A 19,558-nucleotide genomic window follows, 5' to 3' on the forward strand; every position below is an offset into this window, starting at 1 on the left:
TGAATTTTCTAGATGCCTTGGCATCAGGTACACATATCTTAACTGAATTCACCATAAAATCATATAAAACCAAATTATTGGAAAGTATCAACTTTCAGTGAAATTATTGGATCAATAAATCTTCCCTTCCTCTAGTAGACTCTGTTCTCAGAGGTGAGAGTGTGGGTCTCGTTAACTACCTACAAAGCACAGAGATAGCTTCTATCATGCTACACATGTCTAAATACTGCCAAGTTGCCCCTTTAGGATGAGCCCAAACCACTGGTTCATGGGGTACCCTAGCACCCCGCGGTGACCGTCATGAGGAAGGGTCTCTATAAAACCAGAGAGAAGAAACCTCGGAAGACAGACATGGCGAGAGCTTCCTCTGCCTATGTGGGTCTCCAGGCAGCTCATTATTGATGTGTTCATCATTCCTTCAACAGATGAGGAATTATCTTCTCTAAGAACAAAAAGGAGCTTAAGGCCTTGATTGTGGTGATGTTTTCACAGATGCATACTTCTCTCCAAACTCATCAATTTACATATATTAAATATACAGCTTTTTGTGTATCAGTCATACATCAATAAAGTGGTTAAAAAAAAAAGATTCAAAGAGAAAACGTTTGACTTGCAACTGACAGGCTCCTCTACCCATGTTTTGGGCACTCCTTTTGGCTTAGAGATATGGGACAGGAATTGGTGAAATAACTAAGCTTTTCAGCAATAACCGATTTATACTCACCACCAAATATAAACTGGAAAACATCGTCATGTAGCTCTTTAGAAGTCTGTAGGGCACATGAGTAAGTAGCCAAAACCCTAAAATTATTCCAGCCATCTCTAGTTTTGAATGCCTCTTTCTATGGGTTAAACCTATTTGGCTGTTTTCCTCCCCTTCCCTCTTTGGTCTTGAAGAGTGCATTAAAAAAAAGATCATTGTTCCCAAGGCATCCCTTGGGATGATTCATAATTGATCAATTATATTAATATAGAAATGTTGAATATTAGAAGTTTACAAGGCAAGGATTATGGAGCTCCTACTCTGAGTCAGTTCTTAGGCAAAAGTTTTGAAGCTCAAACCTCAAGTTCTTAACCAGTGACACGGAGAGGCATCTAAACTGCAGTTCTAGTGTGGAGTAAAGGAGTAAATACCCATTCATAAAGGAGACAGAGCTGGCAAGTACTCATCTTGGGTAGAATATTGGTTTCTTCTTAAGACTAATGAAAAAGTTGGGTCGGAGAAACACGTTGAACACCTGTAGCACTCGCTATTCTTATTTTTCATGAGACAGCATATGCTGCCATATATTGTTCTATATCTTTTATTAAAATGCCCCCGTTATATAATTAGCTTGGGAATCACTAAGAGAAGGGACAGGTACTGGTATTTCAATGGGCTCTCCATGAACTTAAGACCCAATGCAGCTTGCTTTCTGGGTGCCCAAGAGAATGAAAATAGGGAAGTCCCCATCTGGGACTCATCAAGAGACTACCATCAGTCACTAAAGAAGGCAGACAAGTTCATGTCCATAACCTGGAAGCAACCACTGGGTTGCTCATGCCTGGTTGATGCTTCAGAGCAGTAACTAAAATGATGTTTGTGCTTAAAGAGAACAACAACAAAAATTCCTCTTTCTTGGCCTGAATTGTTCATGGATATGAATCAAGAGCATTCTAGGATTTGTGAGGCAAGGTCATTTGGAGTACTCCCACTTCTGCTTTGTGGATGTTATTTTAGACACCTTTCCTTTGTCCTTTACACTATATATTTGAAATAAAATAGTCAGGATTCTCTGATTCTAATCAGGACTACACCTCTTTCTGTACACCCAGAAGTGCCCTAATTCAAACAATTTCTTCTGGGGGAGGGGGAAGGGTAAGCTGGGACAAAGTGAGAGAGTGGTATGGACTTATATATACACTACCAAATGTAAACTAGATAGCTAGTGGGAAGCAGCTGCATAGCACAGGGAGATCAGCTCAGTGCTTTGTGACCACCTAGAAGGGCGGGACAGGGAGGGTGGGAGGGAGACACAAGAGGGAGGGGATATGGGGATATATGTATATGTAATAGCTGATTCGCTTTGTTATAAAGCAGAAACTAACACACCATTGTAAAGCAATTATACTCCAATAAAGATGTTTAAAAAAAAAAAAAGAGTATATGCCTGAAGATAGGAATTTGATCACCTGAGCTGGCCCGGCCAAGTTTACCTGCATGGTCTGGCTGCATGAATGCTGTTGTGGAGACATGGGGAAACAGGGCCAGGGAGTCGCGGTGAGTCCCTCGTAGGTGGATGGTGTTCCCTTGAAAATAAACTCCATGCATGTCAGTGTCGGTGCCCATTCCAATCATATGCCAGGAAACTCTATCCTTTTTGCACATGGTTAGACCTGGCTGGTTGCCATACATATAGCCGTTAATAGCTAAATGGAAGGAAAAAGATAGCAGAGCCCACTGTAATTTTGTAGATGTACTGAAAACACGTCATCTTAGTGAAAGATTATCAGTGTGTGTAGGGGCAGTGGTGTTCAAGTTCAAACTATTTACAGAAGATCCTTATTATCAGAGAATAAATAGTCCTGGGGAAAAGTCACGTGGTGAATCAAACTTAAATGGAGACTGAAATTAACAATGAATAATGAAAATACGCTAAAACTGTGAATCTGTTCTATTTAATAATGTATACACAGGGCTTTAATTCTAAGAATCAAGAAGAAATAAACCAGGTTGTTTTCTGGAGTAATTTTTTCTGACAAAATTGTTTGATAGTATAATATGATATCCTTCATTTCACATTTTAGGTTTGCAGATTATAAAGAGTATCATCCTTGCAAAAATATTTACAGACTTCGTTAATTTTCTCGAAGTCTTTTTTTAAAGGTCTTGATATGAAAATCATCTTCTCTTGAGGTTCTTATCCTGTCATCTCCCTTGTTAAGTGTCTTTTCCTCAGGAAAATCATCTTTTCTTGAGGTTCTTATCCTGTCATCTCCCTTGTTAAGTGTCTTTTCCTCAGTTATTCATTTAATTTTGTCAGATCCTCATTTGCAAATGGCTTTGCATTTGATTCTAGAAGTTATCACACATCTCTTCACTGATTTCACGGATCTTGCATCATTAGAAAAAATTGCAGTTGGTTGACATTATGTTTGCATGTCTAGTCCGTGGAGAGGGATTTTGGGGTGGGGGGAAGGGACACTAAGTTATAAGAGGTTGGCCCTTGAGTAAATAATTTGGCCTTATGATAACTTTGATTTCCATTCCCCAATAAAATAACTGACAGAACTTTGAATAATGATCACTTAGATAGGAAAACATTTTGTATCTCCAGAAATGCAAATTGTTTTTCTCTTTTACATCAACCTCAATCCATCAATAGTGGTTACCTGGAGCAGTGCCTTGAGAAGAACTGAGAAAGCACATTCCCACTCTGGGGGATGAATGCCGTGATTGAATAGCACTGAAGGGTGACTGCACCTAATTATGTCTCATGGTTGGTGGCCCTTAGAGAGAGATTCCCACTCCCACTCCTTCTAAGGCCCATTCATCATGTACATGAATGATCTGTTACAATCTCATTGTCAAATAAAATTGCTTTTTGTTTCTTTATCTGCAGAATGAGGGGTGCTTGGTAATTTCACTCAAATATCTGGAATTATTAGTAGAAATTCCAAGAAGCCCTGGGGCTGCTGAGAAGAATATCACATTTTCTGAAAAAAATCTTTGAGAACGCTCTTGCAAATAAACTAAGTCTTGTCTGTTGAATGTTAAAGAGATATCGTTGTAGATTGTGATGCTAATAATTTAGTCCTTGGCTGGCTGGTAGAGAATCCTCTGTTGCCTTGGAGCTCTAGTTTAAAGCCTCTCTTTCCCGGGAATTCCCTGGTGGTCCACTGGTTAGGACTCGGCGCTCTCACTGCCAAGGGCCCGAGGGCCTGGGTCAGGGAACTAAGATCCCACAAGCCAAACAGCGGGCCCCCCAACCCCCCAAAAAAGCCTCTCTTTCTGGAACATTCATTCAGACATTCAACAAACAGCGTTGAATATAGACTATATAATATGAGCAATGCAAAGCATTGCATGCTATATAAGGCATTTTCTCTTTGGTATTGTTGCCAACTTTCTCCCACTCATGCAAGCAAGACTGGAGACAAAATTTAATTTTAAATTAATGTGAAATTTAAAGTAAAACACGTAATTTTCCTTGAATTTTGCTTGAAAAATGACATATTCTACATGTTCAAAATATACAAATGTATTTCAAATTGCCAAACCAGGATGGGGCTGGATTTGACATGGTCCATTAGACTGTTTTCTGTTTTCTATATACAGGAGTCTCATGATAAATTTCTTTTGCAACCTAGCTTCTCCACTAAGGAATTGTTATGCTTCCTAATTTATAGTTGAGTTTACCTTTTCTATTGGCTACTAGAGAGGTAGGAACTACATTTTGTATTCAGTTATAACAAAATTTTTCATAGAAGATGATATTGAAGGTGCACTATTCCATGCTTTCCATTGGTCCAAGAGGGGACTCTGTTGGAACAGAACATCCAGGACCACAGGAGTCTGAGCTGGTGCTGTGCATCACTTGGAAACTTGAACTGTTTTTGGACTTCCTTGGGAGAGAGGGAAAGTGCTATTTCATTATTTTCCCATAATGTTTCCCATAATTTCCCCCATAATGTTTAATAAACATTTGTTTACTGTTTCCCAATAAACAGATGTTATGCTTGGTCCTAAGACAAGGCCTGTTATCTCGCCATGCTTGCTTTAAGCACTGAAAAAACTTTTTATTGAAGTATGTTTGATTTACAATACTATACTAGTTTTAGGTGTACAACATAGTGATTCAATATTTTTATACATTATACTACATTTAAAGTTATTACAAAATAATGGCAATATTTCCCTGTGTTGTACAATATATCCTTATAGCTTATTTATTTTATTCATAGTAGTTATTTTCTCTTAATCCCATAGCCCTATCTTGCCCTTTCACCCTTCCCTCTCCCCACTAGTAACCCTTAGTTCATTCTCTATGTCTGAGTCTGTTTCTTTTTTGTTATATACATTCATTTGTTTTACTTTTTAGATTCCACATATAAGTGAAACATACAGTATTTGTATTTCTCTGTCTGACTTATTTCACTAAGCATAATACTCTCTAGGACCATCCACATAGTAGCAAATGGCAGAATTTCATTCTTTTTTATGGCTGAGTTTTATTTCCATATATATATGTGTGTGTATATATATATATACCATGTCTTTATCCATTTCATCTCTTCATGGACACTTAGGTTGCTTCCATATCTTGGCAATTGTAAATAATATTGCTATGAACATTGGAGTGCATGTATCTTTTCTTTTCTTTCTTTTTTTAAATTTTTTGGCTATGCCATGTGGCATGCGGGATCTTAGTTACCCTTCCAGGGATCGAAGCTGGTCCCCCTGCATTGGAAGTCCGGAGTCTTAACCACTGGACCACCAGGGAAGTCCTGCATGTATCTTTTCGAATTAGTGGTTTTGGGTTTTTTTGTTTGTTTGTTTGGATATATATATACCCAGGAGTGGAATAGCTGGGTCATATGGTAGTTCTATTTTTAGTTTTTTGAGACACTTCCATACTGTTTTCCACAGTGGCTGTACCAGTTTACATTCCCACCAACTGTGTAGGAGGGTTCCCTTTTCTCCACATCCTCGCCAACATTTGCTATTTGTGTTCTTTTTGATAATAGCTGTTCTGACAGGTGTGAGGTGATATCTCATTGTGGTTTTGATTTGCATTTCTCAGATGACTAGCAACATTGAACATCTTTTCACGTGCCTATTGGCCATCTGCATTTCCTCTTTGGAAAAGTGTCTACTCAGTTCTTCTGCCCATTTTTAATCAGGTTGTTTGCTTCTTTGATTTTGAGTTGTACAAGCTGTTTATATATGTTGGCTATTAATCCCTTACAGGCATATCATTTGCAAATATTTTCTCCCATTCAGTAGGTTGTCTTTCCATTTTATTGATGGTTTCCTTTGCTGTGCAAAAGCTTTTACATTTAGTTGGATCCAATTTGTTTAGTTTAGCTTTTATTTCCTTTAATTTAGGAGGCAGATCCAAAAAACTATTGTTGGGATTTATGTCAAAGAGTGTTCTGCGAATGTTTTTCTCTAGGAGTTTCATTGTATCCAGTCTTAAATTTAGATCTTTAATCTATCTTAATTTTATTTTCATATATGGTGTTATAGAATGTTCTAATTTCATTCCTTTACATGTAGCTTTCCAGTTTTCCCGGAACCACTTATTGAAGAGACTGTCTTCTCTCCGTTGTATATTCTTGCCCCCTTTGTCATAGAGTAATTGACCATAAGTGCGTGGGTGCATTTCTGGGCTCACTATTCTCTTCTGTGGATCTATGTGTCTGTTTATGTGCCAGTACCAAACTGTTTTGATTCCTATAGCTTTGTATATTGTCTGATGTCAGGGAGCATGAATCCTCCAGTTCTGTTCTTTCTTGAGATTTGGGGTCTTTTGTGTTCTCATATAAATTTTAAAATTATTTGTTCTATGCTCAACATCACTAATTATTAGAGAAATGCAAATAAAAACTACAATGAGATATCACCTCACACTGGTCAGAATGGCCATCATCAAAAAAATCTACCAATAATAAATGCTGGAGAGGGTGTGAAGAAAAGGGAACCCTCCTGCACTGTTGGTGGAAATGTAAATTGGTACAGCCACTATGGAGAACAGTATGGAGGTTCCTTAAAAAACTAAAAATAGAGCTACCATATGACCCAGCAATGTGACCCCTGGGCATATATCTGGAGAAAACCATAATTCAAAAAGATACATGCACCCCAAAGTTCATTGCAGCACTATTTACAACAGCCAGGTCATGGAAACAACTTAAATGTCCATTGACAGGTGAATAGATAAAGAAGATGTGGTACATATATACAATAGAATATTACTCATCCATAAAACAGAAGGAAATAATGCCATTTGCAGTGACATGGATGGACCTAGATATTGTCATACTGAGTGAAGTATGTCAGACAAAGACAAATGTATGATTTCACTTATATGTGGAATCTAAAAAAATGGTACAAATGAACCTATTTACAAAACAGAAATAGAGTCACAGATGTAGAAAACAAACTTATGGTTACCAAGGTGGAAAGGGAGGAAGGGGTAAATTGGGAGATTGGGATTGACATATACACACTACTATAAATAAAATAGATAACTAATAAAAACGTACTGTGTAGTGCAAGGAACTCTACTCAATACTCTGTAATGACCTATATGGGAATGGAATCTAAAAATAGTGGATATATGTATAATTTATTCACTTTGCTGTACAGCAGAAACTAACACATTATAAATCAGCTATACTCTAATAAAAATTAATTTTTTAATGTGATTAATTAAACTGGAATAAAAGAAAAAATAATAAAATTATTTGTTCTAGTTCTGTGAAAAATACCCTTGGTATTTTTATTGGGATTGCATTGAATCTGTAGATTGCCTTGAGTACAATGGTCATTTTAACATATTGATTCTTACTATCCAAGAACACAGTATCTTTCCATCTGTTTTTGTTGTCTTCAATTTCTTTCACCAGTGTCATAGTTTTCTGAGTACAGGTCCTTTACCTCCTGGGGTAGGTTCATGCCTAGGTATTTTATTATTTTTGATGTGATGGTAAGTGAGATTGTTTCCTTGATTTCTCTTTCTTATAATGCATTGTTAGTGTGTATAAGTACAACAGATTTCTATATATTAATTTTATATTCTGCAACTTTACTGAATTCATTGATGAGCTCTAGTAGTTTTCTGGTAATGTCTTTAGGATTTTCTAAGTATAGTATCATGCCATCTGCAAACAATGACATTTTGACTTCTTCCTTTCCAATTTGAATGCCTTTTATTTCTTTTTCTTCTCTGATTGCTGTGGCTAGGACTTCCAATACTTTATTGAATAAAAGTGGTGAGAGTGGGCATCATTGTCTTTTTCCTGATCTTAGAGGAAATGCTTTCAGCTTTTCACAACTGAGTATGATGTTAGCTGTGGAGCTGTCATATATGGCCTTAATTACGTTGAGGTATGTTCCTTCTATGCCAACTTTCTGGAGGATTTTTATCATAAATGAGTGTTGAGTTTTTTCAAAAGCTTTTTCTGCATCTATTGAGGTAATCATATAGTTTTTACTCTTCAGTTTCTTAATGTGGTACATCACATCAATCTAGTAGTTCTGCGTCTTTATTCCCATCTTGCCCCTAGCTTCTTCATGACCATTTTTTGTTTGTTTGTTTAAGATTCCATATATATGTGTTAGCATACAGTATTTGTTCTTCTCTTTCTGACTTACTTCGCTCTGTATGACAGACTCTAGATCCATCCACCTCACTACAAATAACGCAATTTCCTTTCTTTCTATGGCTCAGTAATATTCCGTTGTATATATGTGTCACATCTTCTTCATCCATTCATCTGTTGATGGACACATAGGTGGCTTCCATGTCCTGGCTATTGTAAATAGAGCTGCAATGAACATTGTGGTACATGACTCTTTTTGAACTATGGTTTTCTCAGGGTATATGCCCAGTAGTGGGATTGCCGGGTCGTATGATAGTTCTATTTTTAGCTTTTTAAGGAACCTCCATACTGTTCTCCATAGTGGCTGTATCAGTTTACATTCCCACCAACAGTGCAAGAGGGCTCACTTTTCTCCACAGCCTCTCCAGCATTTATTGTTTGTAGTTTTTTTGATGATGCCCCTTCTGATCAGTGTGAGATGATATCTCATTGTAGTTTTGACTTGCATTTCTCTAATGATTAATGATACTGAGCATTCTTTCATGTGTTTGCTGGCAACCTGCATATCTTCTTTGGTGAAATGTCTATTTAGGTCTTCTGCCCATTTTTGGATTGGGTTGTTTGTTTTTTTCATATTGAGCTGCATGAGCTGCTTGTAAATTTTGGAGATTAATCCTTTGTCAGTTGCTTCATTAGCAAATATTTTCTCCCATTCTGAGGGTTGTCTTTTCAACTTGTTTATGGTTTCCTTTGCTGTGCAAAAGCTATTAAGTTTCATCAGGTCACATTTGTTTATTTTTGTTTTTATTTCCATTTCTCTAGGAAGTGGGTGAAAAAGGATCTTGCTGTGATTTATGTCATAGAGTGTCCTGCCTGTGTTTTCCTCTAAGAGTATGATAGTGTCTGGCCTTACATTTAGGTCTTTAATCCATTTTGAGTTTATTTTTGTGCATGGTGTTAGGGAGTGTTCTAATTTCATTCTTTTACATGTAGCTGTCCAGTTTTCCCAGCACCACTTATTGAAGAGGCTGTTTTTTCTCCACTGTATATTCTTGCCTCCTTTATCAAAGATAAGGTGACCATATGAATGTGGGTTTGTCTCTGGGATTTCTATCCTGTTCCATTGATTTATATTTCTGTTTTTGTGCCAGTACTATACTGTCTTGGTTACTGTAGCTTTGTAGTATAGCTTTGTAGTATAATCTGAAGACAGGGAGCCTGATTCCTCCAGCTCCGTTTTTCTTTCTCAAGACTGCTTTTGCTATTTGGGGTCTTTTGTGTTTCCATACATATTGTGAAATTTTTTGTTCTAGTTCTGTGAAAAATGCCAGTGGTTGTTTGACAGGGATTGCACTGAATCTGTAGATTACTTGGGGTAGTAAGTCATTTTCACAATGTTGATTCTTCCAATCCAAGAACATGGTATATCTCTCCATCTGTTGGTATCATCTTTAATTTCTTTCATCAGTGTCTTATAATTTTCTGCATACAGGTCTTTTGTCTCCTTAGATAGGTTTATTCCTAGATATTTTATTCTTTTTGTTGCAATTATAAAGGGAAGTGTTTTCTTAATTTCACTTTCAGATTTTTCATCATTAGTGTATAGGAATGCCAGAGATTTCTGTGCATTAATTTTGTATCCTGCTACTTTACCAAATTCATTGATTAACTCTAGTAGTTTTCTGGTAGCATCTTTAGGATACTCTGTGTATAGTATCATGTCATCTGCAAACAGTGACAGCTTTATTTCTTCTTTTCCAATTTGTATTCCTTTTATTTCTTTTTCTTCTCTGATTGCTCTGGTTAAAACTTCCAAAACTATAATAGTGGTGAGAGTGGGCAACCTTGTCTTGTTCCTGATCTTAGTGGAAATGGTTTCAGTTTTTCACCATTGAGGAGGATGTTGGCTGTGGGTTTGTTATATATGGCCTTTATTGTGTTGAGGTAAGTTCCCTCTATTACTACTTTCTGGAGGATTTTTATCATAAATGGGTGTTGAATTCTGTCAAAAGCTTTCTCTGCATCTATTGAGATGATCATATTGTTTTCCTCCTTCAATTTGTTAATATGGTGTATCACATTGATTGATTTGAGCATATTGAAGAAGTCTTGCATTCCTGGGATAAACCCCACTTGATCATGGTGTATGATCCTTTTAATGTGCTGTTGGATTCTGTTTGCTAGTATTTTGTTGAGGAGTTTTACATCTATGTTCATCAGTGATATTGGCCTGCAGTTTTCTTCTTTGTGACATCTCTGTCTGGTTTTGGTGTCAGGCTGACGGTGGTCTCGTAGAATGAGTTTGGGAGTGTTCCTCCCTCTGCTATATTTTGGAAGAGTTTGAGAAGGATAGGTGTTAGCTCTTCTCTAAATGTTTGATAGAATTCGCCTGTGAAGTTATCTGGTCCTGGGCTTTTGTTTGTTGGAAGATTTTTAACCACAGTTTCAATATCAGTGCTTGTGATTTGTCTGTTCATATTTTCTATTTCTTCCTGGTTCAGTCTTGGCAGGTTGTGCATTTCTAAGACCTTTTCCATTTCTTCCAGGTTGTCCATTTTATTGGCATAGAGTTGCTTGTAGTAATCTCTCATGATCCTTTGTATTTCTGCAGTGTCACTTGTTACTTCTCCTTTTTCTTTTCTAATTCTATTGATTTGAGTCTTCTCCCTTTTTTTCTTGATGAGTCTGGTGAATGGTTTATCAATTTTGTTTATCTTCTCAAGGAACCAACTTTTAGTTTTGTTGATCTTTGCTCTCGTTTCCTTCATTTCTTTTTCATTTATTTCTGCTCTGATCTTTATGATTCCTTTCCTTCTGCTAACTTTGGGGTTTTTTGTTCTTCTTTCTCTAATTGCTTTAGGTGCAAGGTTAGGTTGTTTATTTGAGATGTTTCCTATTTCTTACGGTATGATTGTATTGCTACAAACTTCCCTGTTAGAACTGCTTTTGCTGCATCCCATAAGTTTTGGGTCGTCGTGTTTTCATTGTCATTTGTTTCTAGGTATTTTTTGATTTCCTTTTTGATTTCTTCAGTGATCTCTTGGTTATTAAGCAGTGTATTGTTTAGCCTCCATGTGTTTGTATTTTTTACAGTTTTTTCCTGTAATTGATCTCTAGTCTCATAGCGTTGTGGTCGGAAAAGATACTTGATACGATTTCAATTTTCTTAAATTTACCAAGGCTTGATTTGTGACCCAAGATATGATCTATCCTGGAGAATGTTCCATGAGCACTTGAGAAAAATGTGTATTCTGTTGTTTTGGATGGAATGTGCTATAAATATCAATTAAGTCCATCTTGTTTAATGTATCACTTAAAGCTTGTGTTTCCTTCTTTATTTTCATTTTGGATGATGTGTCCGTTGGTGAAAGTGGGGTGTTAAAGTCCCCTACTATGCTTGTGTTACTGCTGATTTCTCCTTTTATGGCTGTTAGTATTTGCCTTATGTATTGAGGTTCTTCTATGTTGGGTGCATAAATATTTACAATTGTTATATATCTTCTTCTTGGATCGATCCCTTGATCATTATGTAGTGTCCTTCTTTGTCTCTTGTAATAGTCTTTATTTTAAAGTCTATTTTGTCTGATATGAGAATTGCTACCCCAGCTTTCCTCTGATTTCCATTTTCATGGAATATCTTTTTGCATTTCCTCACTTTCAGTCTGTATGTGTCCCTAGGTCTGAAGTTGGTCTCTTGTAGACAGCATATATACCAGTTTTGTTTTTTTTTTTTTTTTTTTTTTTTTTTGAGGGCTTATAATTTTTATTTCCTCAGCTGTAAAAATTTTTTTTTTTTTTAAACATCTTTATTGGGGTATAATTGCTTTACAATGGTGTGTTAGTTTCTGCTTTATAACAAAGTGAATCAGCTATACATATACATATGTTCCCATATGTCTTCCCTCTTGCGTCTCCCTCCCTCCCACTCTCCCCATCCCACCCTTCCAGGCTGTCACAAAGCACCGAGCTAATATCCCTGTGCCTTGCGGCTGCTTCCCCCCAGCTATCTACCTTACTACGTTTGTTAGTGTGTATATGTCCATGACTCTCTCTCGCCCTGTCAAAACTCACCCCTCCCCCTCCCCATACCCTCAAGTCCGTTCTCCAGTAGGTCTGCGTCTTTATTCCTATCTTACCCCTAGGTTCTTCATGACATTTTTTTCCCTTAAATTCCATATATATGTGTTAGCATACGGTATTTGTCTTTTTCTTTCTGACTTACTTCACTCTGTATGACAGACTCTAGGTCTATCCATCTCATTACAAATAGCTCAATTTCATTTCTTTTTAAGGCTGAGTAATATTCCATTGTGTATATGTGCCACATCTTCTTTATCCATTCATCCGATGATGGGCGCTTAGGTTGTTTCCATGTCCTGGCTATTGTAAATAGAGCTGCAATGAACATTTTGGTACATGACTCTTTTTGAATTTTGGTTTTCTCAAGGTATATGCCAAGTAGTGGGATTGCTGGGTCATATGGTAATTCTATCTGTAGTTTTTTAAGGAACCTCCATACTGTTCTCCACAGTGGCTGAACCAATTCACATTCCCACCAGCAGTGCAAGAGTGTCCCCTTTTCTCCACACCCTCTCCAGCATTTATTGTTTCTAGATTTTTTGATGATGGCCATTCTGACTGGTGTGAGATGATATCTCATTGTAGTTTTGATTTGCATTTCTCTAATGATTAATGATGTTGAGCATTCTTTCATGTGTTTGTTGGCATTCTGTATATCTTCTTTGGAGAAATGTCTATTTAGGTCTTCTGCCCATTTTTGGATGGGGTTGTTTGTTTTTTTGTTATTGAGCTGCATGAGCTGCTTGTAAATTTTGGAGATTAATCCTTTGTCAGTTGCTTCATTTGCAAATGTTTTCTCCCATTCTGAGGGTTGTCTTTTGGTCTTGGTTATGGTTTCCTTTGCTGTGCAAAAGCTTTGAAGTTTCATTAGGTCCCATTTGTTTATTTTTGTTTTTATTTCCATTATTCTAGGAGGTGGGTCAGAAAGGATCTTGCTGTGATTTATGTCATAGAGTGTTCTTCCTATGTTTTCTTCTAAGAGTTTGATAGTTTCTGGCCTTACATTTAGGTCTTTAATCCATTTTGAGCTTATTTTTGTGTATGGTGTTAGGGAGTGATCTAATCTCATACTTTTACATGTACCTGTCCAGTTTTCCCAGCACCATTTATTGAAGAGGCTGTCCATTCTCCACTGTACATTCCTGCCTCCTTTATCAAAGATAAGGTGTCCATATGTGCGTGGGTTTATCTCTGGGCTTTCTATCCTGTTCCACTGATCTATCTTTCTGTTTTTGTGCCAGTACCATACTGTCTTGATTACTGTTGCTTTGTAATATAGTCTAAAGTCAGGGAGCCTTATTCCTCCAGCTCCTTTTTTCGTTCTCAAGATTGCTTTGGCTATTCGGGGTCTTTTGTGTTTCCATACAAATTGCGAAATTTTTTGTTCTAGTTCTGTGAAAAATGCCAGTGGTAGTTTGATAGGGATTGCATTGAATCTGTAGATTGCTTTGGGTAGTAGAGTCATTTTCACAATGTTGATTCTTCCCATCCAAGAACATGGTATATCTCTCCATCTATTTGTATCATCTTTAATTTCTTTCATCAGTGTCTTATAATTTTCTGCATACAGGTCTTTCGTATCCTTAGGTAGGTTTATTCCTAGATATTTTATTCTTTTTGTTGCAATGGTAAATGGGAGTGTTTTCTTGATTTCACTTTCAGATTTTTCATCATTAGTATATAGGAATGCCAGAGATTTCTGTGCATTAATTTTGTATCCTGCTACTTTACCAAATTCATTGATTAGCTCTAGTAGTTTTCTGGTAGCATCTTTAGGATTCTCTATGTATAGTATCATGTCATCTGCAAACAGTGACAGCTTTACTTCTTCTTTTCCGATTTGGATTCCTTTTATTTCCTTTTCTTCTCTGATTGCTGTGGCTAAAACTTCCAAAACTATGTTGAATAAGAGTGGTGAGAGGGGGCAACCTTGTCTTGTTCCTGATCTTAGTGGAAATGCTTTCAGATTTTCACCATTGAGGATGATGTTTGCTGTGGGCTTGTCATATATGGCTTTTATTATGTTTAGGAAAGTTCCCTCTATGCCTACTTTCTGGAGGGTTTTTATCATAAATGGGTGTTGAATTTTGTCGAAAGCTTTCTCTGCATCTATTGAGATGATCATATGGTTTTTCTCCTTCAATTTGTTAATATGGTTTATCACATTGATAGATTTGCGTATATTGAAGAATCCTTGCATTCCTGGAATAAACCCCACTTGATCATGGTGTATGATCCTTTTAATGTGCTGTTGGATTCTGTTTGCTAGTATTTTGTTGAGGATTTTTGCATCTATGTTCATCAGTGATATTGGCCTGTAGTTTTCTTTCTTTGTGACATCCTTGTCTGGTTTTGGTATCAAGGTGATGGTGGCTTCGTAGAAGGAATTTGGGAGTGTTCCTCCCTCTGCTATATTTTGGAAGAGCTTGAGAAGGATAGGTGTTAGCTCTTCTCTAAACGTTTGATAGAATTCACCTGTGAAGCCATCTGGTCCTGGGCTTTTGTTTGTTGGAAGGTTTTTAATCACAGTTTCAATTTCAGTGCTTGTGATTGGTCTGTTCATATTTTCTATTTCTTCCTGATTCAGTCTTGGCAGGTTGTGCATTTCTAAGAATTTGTCCATTTCTTCCAGATTGTCCATTTTATTGGCATAGAGTTGCTTGTAGTAATCTCTCATGATTTTTTTTATTTCTGCAGTGTCAGTTGTTACTTCTCCTTTTTCATTTCTAATTCTATTGATTTGAGTCTTCTCCCTTTTTTTCTTGATGGGTCTGGCTAGTGGTTTATCTATTTTGTTTATCTTCTCAAAGAACCAGCTTTTAGTTTTATTGATCTTTGCTATTGTTTCCTTCATTTCTTTTTCATTTATTTCTGATCTGATTTTTATGATTTCTTTCCTTCTGCTAGCTTTGGGGTTTTTTTGTTCTTCTTTCTCTAATTGCTTGAGGTGCAAGGTTAGGTTGTTTATTCGAGATGTTTCCTGCTTCTTAAGGTGGGCTTGTATTGCTATAAACTTCCCCCTTAGAACTGCTTCTGCTGCATCCCATAGGTTTTGGGTCGTTGTGTCTCCATTGTCATTTGTTTCTAGGTATTTTTTTATTTCCTCTTTGATTTCTTCAGTGATCACTTCATTATTAAGTAGTGTATTGTTTAGCTTCCATGTGTTTGTATTTTTTAAAGATCTTTTCCTGTAATTGATATCTAGTCTCATGGCGTTGTGGTCGGAAAAGATACTTGATACAATTTCAGTTTTCTTAAATTTACCAAGGCTTGATTTGTGACCCAAGATATGATCTATCCTGGAGAATGTTCCATGAGCACTTGAGAAAAATGTGTATTCTGTTGTTTTTGGATGGAGTGTCCTATAAATATCAATTAAGTCCATCTTGTTTAATGTATCATTTAAAGCTTGTGTTTCCTTATTTATTTTCATTTTGGATGATCTGTCCATGGGTGAAAGTGGGGTGTTAAAGTCCCCTACTATGAATGTGTTACTGTTGATCTCCCCTTTTATGGCTGTTAGTATTTGCCTTATGTATTGAGGTGCTCCTATGTTGGGTGCATAAATATTTACAATTGTTATATCTTCTTCTTGGATCGATCCCTTGATCATTATGTAGTGTCCTTCTTTGTCCCTTTTAATAGTCCTTATTTTAAAGTCTATTTTGTCTGATATGAGAATTGCTACTCCAGCTTTCTTTTGGTTTCCATTTGCATGGAATATCTTTTTCCATCCCCTTACTTTCAGTCTGTATGTGTCTCTAGTTCTGAAGTGGGTCTCTTGTAGACAGCATATATAAGGGTCTTGTTTTTGTATCCATTCAGCCAATCTGTGTCTTTTGGTGGGAGCATTTAGTCCATTTACATTTAAGGTAATTATCGATATGTATGTTCCTATTTCCATTTTATATATTGTTTTGGGTTCGCTACTATAGGTCATTTCCTTCTCTTGTGTTTCGTGTCTAGAGAAGTTCCTTTAGCATTTGTTGTAAAGCTGGTTTGGTGGTGCTGAACTCTCTCAGCTTTTGCTTGTCTGTAAAGGTTTTAATTTCTCCATCAAATGTGAATGAGATCCTTGCTGGGTAGAGTAGTCTTGGTTGCAGGCTATTCTCCTTCATCACTTTCAGTATGTCCTGCCACTCCCTTCTGGCTTGTAGGGTTTCTGCTGAGAGATCAGCTGTTAACCTTATGGGGATTCCCTTGTGTGTTATTTGTTGTTTTTCCCTTGCTGCTTTTAATATGCTTTCTTTGTATTTAATTTTTGACAGTTTGATTAATATGTGTCTTGGCGTGTTTCTCCTTGTATTTATCCTGTATGGGACCCTCTGTGCTTCCTGGACTTGATTAACTATTTCCTTTCCCATATTAGGGAAGTTTTCAACTATAATCTCTTCAAATATTTTCTCAGTCCCTTTCTTTTTCTCTTCTTCTTCTGGAACCCCTATAATTCGAATGTTGGTGCGTTTCATGTTGTCCCAGAGGTCTCTGAGACTGTCCTCAGTTCTTTTCATTCTTTTTTCTTTATTCTGCTCTGCAGTAGTTATTTCCACTACTTTATCTTCCAGGTCACTTATCCGTTCTTCTGCCTCAGTTATTCTGCTATTGATCCTATCTAGAGTGATTTTAATTTCATTTATTGCATTGTTCATCGTTGCTTGTTTCATCTTTAGTTCTTGTAGGTCCTTGTTAACTGTTTCTTGCATTTTGTCCATTCTACTTCCAAGATTTCGGATCATCCTTACTATCATTATTCTGAATTCTTTTTCAGGTAGATTGCCTATTTCCTCTTCATTTGTTAGGTCTGGTGGGTTTTTATCTTGCTCCTTCATCTGCTGTGTGTTTTTCTGTCTTCTCATTTTGCTTATCTTACTGTGTTTGGGGTCTCCTTTTTGCAGGCTGCACTTTCGTAGTTCCCGTTGTTTTTGATGTCTGTCTCCAGTGGCTAAGGTTGTTTCAGTAGGTTGTGTAGGCTTCCTGGTGGAGGGGACTAGTGCCTGTGTTGTGCTGGATGAGGCTGGATCTTGTCTCTCTAGTGGGCAGGTTCACGTCTGGTGGTGTGTTTTGGGGTGTCTGTGGCCTTATTATGATTTTAGGCAGCCTCTCTGCTAATGGGTGGGGTTGTGTTCCTGTTTTGCTAGTTGTTTGGCATAGGTTGTCCAGCACTGTGGCTTGCTGGTCGTTGAGTGAAGCTGGGTGCTGGTGTTAAGATGGAGGTCTCTGGGATATTTCCACCGTTTAATATTATGTGGAGCTGGGAGGTCTCTTGTTGACCAGTGTCCTGAAGTTGGCTCTCCTACCTCAGAGGCAGAGCCCTGACTCCTGGCTGGAGCACCAAGAGCCTTTCATCCACACAGCTCAGAATAAAAGGGAGAAAAAGTAGGGAGAATTAGTAGAAGTATGAGTAAAGAAAGAAGGAAAGGAGGAAAGGAAGGAAGGAAGAAAGAAGCAAAGAAGGAAAGAAAGGAGGGAGGGAGGGAGGGAGGGAGGAAGGAAGGAAGGAGGGAAAGAAGGAAAAAAGACAGAAAGAAAGATGATACAGTAAAAATAAAATAAAGTATAATATAGTTATTGAATTAAAAAATATTTAGAAAAAAAAAAAAAAAAGGGACGGATAGAACCTTAGGACAAATGTTGGAAGCAAAGCTATACAGAGAAAATCTTACACAGAAGCATACACATACACCTTCACAAAAAGAGGTAAAGGGGGAAACATCATAAATCCTGCTCCCTGAGACCACCTCCTCAATTTGGGGTGATTCGTTGTCTAAAGGAGGGAAGGAAGGAAGGAAAGAAAGAAAGAACGAAGGTAAAGTATAATAAAGTTATTACAATTAAACTTAATTATTAAGAAAAAGAATTTTTAAAAAAAAGTCATGGACGGATAGAGCCCTAGGACAAATGGTGGAAGCAAGAGTATACAGACAGGATCTCACACAGAAGCATACACGTACACATTCACAAAAAGAGGAAAAGGGAAAAAAATCATAGATCTCGCTCCTAAATTCCACCTCTTCAATTTGGGATCATTCCTTGTCTATTCAGGTATTCCACAGATGCAGGGTATATCAAGTTGATTGTGGAGCTTTAATCCGCTGCTTCTGTGGCTGCTGGGAGAGATTTCCCTTTCTCTTCTTTGTTCTCACAGCTCACAGGAGCTCAGCTTTGGATTTGGCCCTGCCTCTGCGTGTAGGTCGCTGGAGGGCGTCTGTTTTTTCGCTCAGACAGGACGGGGTTAAAGGAGCAGCTGATTCGGGGCCTCCGGCTCACTCAGGCCGGGGGTTGGGGGATGGGGGAAGGAGGGGCACTGCGTGCGGGGCGGGCCTGCGGCGGCAGAGGCAGCGTGACGTTGCGGCAGAGGCCGGCGTGATGTTGCACCAGCCTGAGACCCGCCGTGCGTACTCCCGGGGAAGTTGTCCCTGGATCCCGGGAACCTGGCAGTGGCGGGCTGCACAGGCTCCGCGGAAGAGGGGTGTGGAGAGTGACCTGTGCTCGCACACAGACCCCTCGGTGGCGGCAGCAGCAGCCTTAGCGTCTCCCGCCCGTCTCTGGGGTCCGCGGTTTTAGCCGCGGCTCGCGCCCGTCTCTGGGGTTTGCGCTTTCAGCCGCGGCTCGCGCCCGTCTCGGGGGCTCGCGCCCTCAGCCGCGGCTCGCGCCCGTCTCTGGGGTTCGCGCTTTTAGCCGCGGCTCGCGCCCGTCTCTGGAGTTCCTTTAAGCAGCGCTCTTAAACCCCTCTCCTCGCGCACCAGGAAACAAAGAGGGAAGAAAAAGTCTCTTGCCTCTTCGGCCGGTGCAGGCTTTTCCCCGAACTCCCTCCCGGCTAGTCGTGGTGCACTAACCCCTTCAGGCTATGTTCAAGCCGCCAACCCCAGTCCTCTCCCTGAGCTCCGTCCAAAACCAAAACCCGAGCCTCAGCTCGCAGCCCCGCCCGCCCCGGTGGGTGAGCAGCAAGCCTCTCGGGTTGGTGAGTGCCGGTCGGCACCGATCGTCTGTGCAGGAATCTCCCCGCTTTGCCCTCCGCACCCGTCGCTGTGCACTACTCCGCGGTCCCGAAACTCCCCCCTCTGCCTCCCGCAGTCTCCGCCCGCGGAGGGGCTTCCTAGTGTGTGGAAACTTTTCCTCCTTCACAGCTCCCTCCCACTGGTGCAGGTGCCGTCCTTATTCTTTTGTCTCT

At 38.7% G+C, this 19,558-nt stretch overlaps 1 protein-coding gene across 1 annotated transcript in view; it reads right to left on the reverse strand.

The window, feature by feature from the left end:
- Positions 1–19,558, reverse strand: part of HEPHL1 (hephaestin like 1) — a 102,139-nt gene that overhangs the window by 25,222 nt on the left and 57,359 nt on the right. The window contains exon 11 of the mRNA XM_032639650.1: positions 2,197–2,409. Coding sequence (XP_032495541.1) covers positions 2,197–2,409 — 213 coding nt within the window. The remainder of the gene's footprint in view (positions 1–2,196; positions 2,410–19,558) is intronic.

The sequence above is a fragment of the Phocoena sinus genome, chromosome 8, assembly GCF_008692025.1.
Source record: "Phocoena sinus isolate mPhoSin1 chromosome 8, mPhoSin1.pri, whole genome shotgun sequence".
Lineage (NCBI taxonomy): Eukaryota > Metazoa > Chordata > Mammalia > Artiodactyla > Phocoenidae > Phocoena > Phocoena sinus.